General features: G+C 36.7%; 1 protein-coding gene across 2 annotated transcripts in view; it reads right to left on the bottom strand.

The window, feature by feature from the left end:
* Nucleotides 1-8,004, bottom strand: part of EFCAB7 (EF-hand calcium binding domain 7) — a 29,031-nt gene that overhangs the window by 1,939 nt on the left and 19,088 nt on the right. For both annotated transcript variants that reach the window (XM_004679510.2, XM_012722772.1), the window contains exons 11-12: nt 5,236-5,384; nt 2,673-2,882 (exon numbers count right to left, since the gene is read on the bottom strand). In XM_004679510.2, coding sequence (XP_004679567.1) covers nt 2,673-2,882; nt 5,236-5,384 — 359 coding nt within the window. The remainder of the gene's footprint in view (nt 1-2,672; nt 2,883-5,235; nt 5,385-8,004) is intronic.

Here is an 8,004-nt window from a genome sequence, read left to right as displayed (position 1 = left end):
ATATTTACAGGGTCCTATAAAACACAGAAAGGTATACAGAAACAGAAATATTAATGAGACTGGGATAGCAAGGAAGACTTTATGGAAGAAGTGACACTTGATAGAGTAATCATAAATAACAGATAGCCTCTAGGATGGATAGCAAGCAAGAGAAAGCCAAATGAAGCTGATAAATGGAGAAATTCAAGAGTCAAAGTAGTCCCCTGTCAAAAAACCTACAATCACTCCCTAATGAGTACAAAGGGCAGAGATAACATTAGACTACTTGGATTCATTTTTCAGCTCTTTTATTATTTACTTATGTGACCTACACACACTTAGGCATGTGATCTTATCTAATTTCCCTGTTTCACTTTACTTGTACTGTGTGTAAAATGGAGATCATATCTCATGGGATTGTTGTGAGAAGTAAATGCATTCTTACTCTGCTCCATAGTTTGTATTAATGCCTTCCCATTTTTTCACCTTAAACTGTCTCCTTTCCTTCTAAAGGTGTTTGTCTACATATCTAAATCCTAGTTATCTTTCAAATGCCATACACACCTATCCCTTTCCTCCTCATGATAAAATCCTCTCCCAGATTCTATAGTCCAAACTAACATCAACCACAGGAGATACAAATACAGTAAAGCCACTGTATCAGATATAAATTGTATTAGATAATAACTTAACATTTATTATATGATCCCGTGAGACTTTCCAACCACTTCATAAATTCCTGTCAGTAAGGATCTCTTGTTACATTTTCTGGTGGTTCATATTGTTGAGCATGAGAGTTAGTTATATAAAAATAGTATATACCTTGACTCAATACTCAGCCAAACCTTAAGCATAAGCATTTTTTTTTTTAAAGATTTATTTATTTATGCATACAGAACTGGGGTACAGGCCAGAGATGCGGAGGGTGAGAGGATTCACCAGAGACAGAGTGGGGAACAGAACAGGCAGATCAACGAAGTACACTGCTGAGGGGAGCAGCGGGCGGGTCAGGAGAGGTCTGCCACACCATGTGGTCACCTCCGGGGCAGGCGGGAGTCGAAATCATGCGGAAGCGGCTTTAGATTCTCAGTGCTGTGCTTTAACCCGCTGCGCCACCAGGGAGGGCCAGCATAAGCATTTTTAAGAAACTTACTGCAAGCAAAATATAATGAAAGTGTCACCCTGTAACTAAAAGAAACCAACAGCTCTGGCCCTCTCTGGTGGCGCAGCGGGTTAAAGCACAACACTGAGAATCTAAAGCCGCTTCCGCATGAGTTTGATTCCCGCCTGCCCCGGAGGTGACCACATGGCGTGGCAGACCTCTCCTGACCCGCCCGCTGCTCCCCTCAGCAGTGTATTTCATCGATCTGCCTGTTCTGTTCCCCGCTCTGTCTCTGGTGAAGCCTCTCACCGCCCCTGAGCCTCTGGCCTGTACCCCAGTTCTGTATGCACAAATAAATAAAATCTTAAAAAAAAAAAAAAAAAAAAAAGAAACCAACAGCTCTAAAAACTTTGCCATTTTGAATAAGGTCTGATGAAAATTTTAATTTCTCTGACTTAAAAAAAATTATGCAGCCCTCCCTGGTGGCGCAGTGGGTTAAAGCACAGCACTAAGAAGCTAAAGCCACTTCAGCATGAGTTCCATCCCTGCCTCGGAGATGATTCACATGGCATGGCAGATCTCTCCCTCAGCAGTGTACTTTGTCAATCTGCCTGTTCCTCACTCTGCTCCCCACTCTCTCTGGTGAATCCTCTCACTACCCTTGCACCTCTGGCCTGTTCCCCAGTTCTGTATGCATAAATAAATAAATATTATTTTAAAATTATGCATGTATTCTCATGACCTGCAATAGTAGCAGGGAAGATGACCAAAGACAGAAATAACTTGGTTATTTAAACAAATAAGCTGGTTTGATTTAAAAAACAGATTCTGAAAAATATGATTAATTAGATAACATGATGACAGTTTACAGGAATTCCAAATTGTGCAAAATTGGGCTTATTTTTTTCTTTTCTTTGCTTATATTTCTTTTAAAACATCATGTGTATTATTTAAAATAGATGCATGTATGAAAATTTTCAAATTAAATACTTTGAACCTAGATTATGCTCTATCCTCATAGATCTCCAAATATGTAGTATATATATATTATATATTTATATATATTTTTTTTTTTTTTTAAAGAGGAACTCTTTTTTTTTTCTGAAGATTTATTTATACATACAGGACCAAGGTACAGGTCAGAGGTGCAAAGGTGGTGAGAGGAGTCACCAGAGACAGAGTGGGCTGCAGAACAGGGAGATCAACAAGTACAGTGCTGAATGGCAGGGGGCAGGTCAGGAGAGGTCGGTGGTATCATGTGGGTCACCTCCGGAGCCAGGGATTGAACTCTCACTGAAGCAGCTGTTGCTGGCTTGCAGTGCTCTGCCGTAACCTGCTGTGCCACCAGGGAGGGCCCATAAGTTTATACTTTAACATAAAAACCATTATTTCATGTCTTTAAAAGTCATATAAAAATTATCATGCCCAGTCTGAATTAGAAACCACAGGAGAAAGAACATTATTAATGTAACAGGATATGAAATATTGTACAAAAATAAAGTAATAAAGATAAATTGTACAAAAATAAAGTAATAAAGATAAATAATTAGTAAAAATTGCCATTATCAGAAGAAGCACTAATAACTGATACCTTGTTTTCAATAACTGACGTTATCCAGGTGTCACACTTGTAAGTATGTACAATTATATTTTCATAGCCATCCATTACTTTGGCATCACCTTTGTTAAGGACAGATTTACAAATGGCCTTCTCAAGTTGCCCACTGCATGCCTCCATATGGACAGCTCTGATTCTTGGCTTGCATTTGTCTGCATAGATGTCAATGACAAATGGACATGCCTAGTAGGAAAGAGAAAAGCAAATCTTGTTATAGCCATTTGATAGAATTTCAGATAATTATTTTATTATGACTGTTTATCATATGATTTAAGAAGACAATAAAAAGTTTAAGTGCTTTAATTCAAACAGTTACAGGAAATTTTTAAAAAGCCTTAATGTGACCAAACTGCATCAAAGCTAACATTTTGTGTTATAACTGGATTAAATGCTACAAGTAAAACCATCAATAATTTATCACAAGAGCTTACTATAAAAGCCTATACAAAGTAAACTTAAGGAGACCTCGGGACTTGTATTGGCTAACCCTGGGAAATCTCAAGACGGGATTCTGGAGTGCCCTCCAGTCCCTGCTCAAAAAACTTCTAGTTATAACTGTCTCGGAGTCTGTTACCTGAGTCTGAAAATACTTTGGTACAGTCACTGTCCCATATGAGGACTATACCAAACATGAGGTGAAATCATGACAAGCAAACCAACTGCAAATCAGATCTCCAAAATTTAAACTTCTTCGAAGAGAATGATCGTGATCTGTATTTTAACAGGATAAAAATCAAAAGAGGGGGTCCTCTCTGACGGCGCAGTGGGTTAAAGCCCAGCACTAAAGAAGCTAAAGCCACTTCAGCATGAGTTTGATCCCCACCCCAGAGGTGACGTCACCCTCATGGCGCGGCAGACCTCTCCTGACTGGCCCGCTGCTCCCTCAGCAGTGTACTTCATCCATCTGCCAGTTCTGCTCCCCACTCTGTCTCTGGTGAATCCTCCCACTGCCCCTGCACTCTGGCCTGTACCCCTGTTTTGTATACATAAATGAAATAAATCTTTAAAAAAAATCAAAAGAGGAGGCTAGAAATAAATGTTTCCACAAACCAATGAAAAACTGATTAGTCTGATTCAAAGTAATCTGTAGTCATCAGAATTGATTTTCAACCTGTTCAATAGATCTGCAACAACTCACGTCAATGAACATGTTTTTGAAGGCCAGCCACTCACTGTCAGCTCTCCTCTTTTGAAAATCAGACATCATGTACAGACTAATGTCAATAAACATAGCTGCTGAGTGCAACCAGTCTCAATCTGAGTTAAGAAGCTTCCCTGAAACTTACATAAATGAGATGAACATCCTGCTCTGTGTGGTGAGATTGTTCCTGACCAGCACAACTCTCCCTTATAGTATGCAAGCAATTCAGTTTTAGCTTTCTATTTGAGTTATTGAGGGATGATCTCATCACCCTTTGATATTTTTACTGGATATATATTTTTTTACCTTTTGAATTTTCATTAATGTGCATATAGAACCTTTCAATAAATGGAATTTAACTTTAAAAGTTTTATCTCAGAAATGCTTCTTACTATGGTTTCAAAAGTCAATTGACATCAGTAAATGTATTAAGTTGCTCCAAAATAATTTCTCTTCTAGGAGAAGTATATATAGTAGAATATTATCCACATACAGGTACTGATTTTATACCACAGGTTAAAGTAGGATATAAAAAGTTACTGTTAACTACTTATCTATTACTTCTTTAAATGGGGGAAAATTATAGATAACTTGTATGAAAACAGGTTTATAAATTTTAAATGATGTCAGAACTAGGAATTAAGCTAAAGTCTCAACTATACCTGAAATTTAAAATTTTCTATTGCTAGTATTACCCTCCTGTGTTTATTACTTTAAAGGATAGATACTATTGCTAACTTCAAGAATATAAACAAAAGTATGGCTATCTAATGTGTGGTCTGAAACTCTTGAATTTATTTTAAACCTGATTTAATGATACAGAATTTAAGATACAAAGCTTAATTTTTAAATTCTTCTTCTGATTTATTGCAAGTCTTATGCAAGTTTGACACCTGTCATGTTACCAAATAATAATAATGATAGCTAGAATATAAAAAGTATTTTATAAGAGCTAAGGACTGTTAAGCATTTTATAAGTATCTTTTGTAAAAAGATCAGACTTCTACTTCTCATCCAGACATGTTTCCTTTATTCTAAAAGAACTTTTCTTCTAGTAGGACATAGTGTATCCCTACAGAAAGGAGACTTCAGCATCTCATATAGTCACCACTAATTAAGAAATATAATTTTTTAAATTACCATTTTCCTCTCTGGATCTTAAGTTCAAACTCCTTTATTCCTGAACTATTTAAATTTTTGGCAATAATGAAATTTCAGATAAGAATGGGAATTTTCATAAATTAGCATAATTCTGCTAATGCACACAGGATTCATTCATACACTTAAGTTCAAAGATTTGAGCGCCAAATTCAAAGCTTATGTGAGCTGAAAATGTTTATGGGGTAAACTACCATGGATATTAAACCCATTGCAAAAACATTGTGAGTTCTTTACCTCTGTCAATTCCAGAGCTTTATTGTAGCCCATTGAGTGCAGGGTTACCCAAAGATCACGAGGATCTCCTTCTCGATCATTGGCTTCCATGAGATTCAGATCCATAAAGCCTTGTCTTGTTAGTTCATTTTTCTTTGTATCAAAATTTTCTGTTAAAACAACCAAAAAATTTTCTTTTTTTATAAGTCAATAATTTACAAATTCACAAACTTAATATCTGTTCTATATATTATACAAAAATATTCTATATAGTTGTTTAGTCTGTTCTATATATTATTTTAAAGAAGTCAGTCCCTTTTAATCTGTGAGTAGTATAAAAATAGAATAAGAATGGCTTAAAACATGCCTGTGAGATAGCATTCTGATTTTCCACAACTCAGCAAAAGGACCATCACAGTGTATCATTTAGTTTTCAACAAAATCCAAGCTTAAAAATAATATAAGGGCCCTCCCTGGTATCGCAGCGGGTTAAAGCATAGCATTAAGAAGTTAAAGCCACTTCAGCTTAAGTTTGAGCTGCGCCTGGGAGGTGACCCACATGGCGCAGCAGACCTCTCCTGACCTGCCCACTGTTCCCCTCAGCAGTGTACTTCATTGATCTGCCTGTTCTTTTAAAAAATGCAAATACATTCCAACATTAGAGAAAATTCTAATTTCACAGGAACATTCCAACCTACCTGTTTATTTAGAGTATATACTGATATATACATACATATACATATATTTCAAAACATAAAGTGTGTCTCAAATGCTTGTCATTTAATCCCAGAAGACCTCGATAAATTTGGTATAATAACATCCCTGGTATTTCAAAAAGGGAGATGTAGCAGGTGCCAGATTTGTTATATGCCTCATTACTCTAATTTTAACCAAATTGTTCTATGTTTCTTAAAAAACTTAGGAAAAAGGGAAAAATTTTGGAGTCCCTGAATGTGCCAGACAAATCTGTGCCCATTTTTTTGTTGATCTATTCGTGTGTTCACCATTATGCTTTCAAACTCACTAATTTCTCCACTACTGTTCAAACATCTTCATTGTTTAAAAATTTGATTAGAAAATTTTTATTGAGGTTAACACTGGTTTACAACATTGTTTGTTATTTAGAGGTATAGGATCTCCCCCTTTAGGGTATTGTTGCCATGGCACAGCCACCACCAAAATATCCATAGTCCCCCAGCAAAGTCCAATGTGCTTCTTCTCCACTGTTTTCTCCTCTCCCCATCCAGCTCTGGAAGCCTCGATTCTATAGTCAGATTTCTAGGATTTGTTATTTCTCTGGCTTTATTTGATCCTTCATTTTGTTTCTTTATATTCCACATAAAGTAACATATTCAGTGTTTGTCTTCTTCTTCTGACTTATTTTGCTTAGTTTAATCCCCATGTAAATTCATCCATATTGTTACAAATGGCAAGTTTATCTTTTTATAGCTGAGTAGTATTCCATTTTATATATATTCCACATCTTGATTCACTCTTCTGTTTTGGGGCACTTAGGTTGTTTACATAGGATAATTACTGTAAATTGTGCTGTGAGATGAATAGTGTTTTTGTATTCTTTCAGTAGATATCTAGAAGTGGAATTGGTGGGTCATATGGTAGATCTATTTTTAGTATTTCATTACTTAGAATAGTTGGATCAGTCTATATTCCCACCAACAGCATAGAAGGGTTCCTTCTTCTCTATATCTTCACCAACACTATTTCTTATCTTTTGGATATGGGCCATTTTCTTGAGTGGGAGGTGGTATCTTATTGTGGTTTTGGCTTGGATTTATCTCTTGACAACTGATACGAGCATTCTCTCATATGCCTATTGGCAATCTGCATGTCTTCTTTGGAAAAATACCTATTTAACTCCTCAACCCACCCTTTTTTTTTTTAATTTGAGTTAGTTTTCTTGTTGGCCACGACATAGCTTTAGAGATGCCTTTGTGGATTCATCTCCAATGGTAAGGAAAACAAACGAGAATATAAGCAATTGGAACTACATCAAACTAAAAAGCTTCTGCACAGTCAAAGAATTCTTATCATGTATAATCAGCTTCTTGAAACCCTCTTAATTTTTTATAGGCTAGTAAAACCCCAACCCATTAACTCCTTGCTATCCTGTGATATCAAGAGCTAGGAGGAAGAATTTTACTTCTTAAACTCCAAAGGTCATAGGCTAAAATTGAAATAGCCTATGTAAGTAATACGTTCTTTTAACATGAATATTATACCAACTACTACTTTAAAAAAACAAATGTTTTATATTTCTATATCTACAAATAATGCTAGCCTAGTCTTAAACGACCCTAGTTGCCTATAATACTCCACAGAGAAGGTGACTTTTTACTTTTTCTTCTTCTGCTTTTCCAACTTTATTTGGATAATCAAATCCAGGTCCCAGTGCTCCACTCCCTCCCTTTCCCCAAACCTAACTTAAATATAACTTCAATAACTTAGAAACAGAGTTGTGAGTAGGGCTGAATCAGGTGGGGATGGAAAAGAGGAGATCCCGCTATAGCTACCACAGTACCTGCTTCTGGTTTCTTGTCTTTTTGTTGGCGACCATCTTCTCATTCTCTCTGGACAGTGTGTCTCTTGACCATGGAGTCCTTGGTTCCTCCCAGACTGTGAGGAGCCAGGGAGTCAGTAGAGGAGGTCATAGATACAGCAGCCAGGGCCCAATCAGCCTCTAAGAAGGAGTTCTATGGTAGCGACATACTCCTCTGGTTTTCTAAGAGCAGGGGCAGACCTCAGTGAGGGCAGTCTCAGATTTAGTGTGGA

Source organism: Condylura cristata, unplaced genomic scaffold (genome assembly GCF_000260355.1).
Source record: "Condylura cristata isolate star-nosed mole 26May11 unplaced genomic scaffold, ConCri1.0 scaffold00008, whole genome shotgun sequence".
In the NCBI taxonomy this organism is placed as follows: Eukaryota; Metazoa; Chordata; class Mammalia; order Eulipotyphla; family Talpidae; genus Condylura; species Condylura cristata.
Note: the sequence above shows the minus strand (reverse complement) of the source record. Positions and strands in the feature narration are given on the sequence as shown.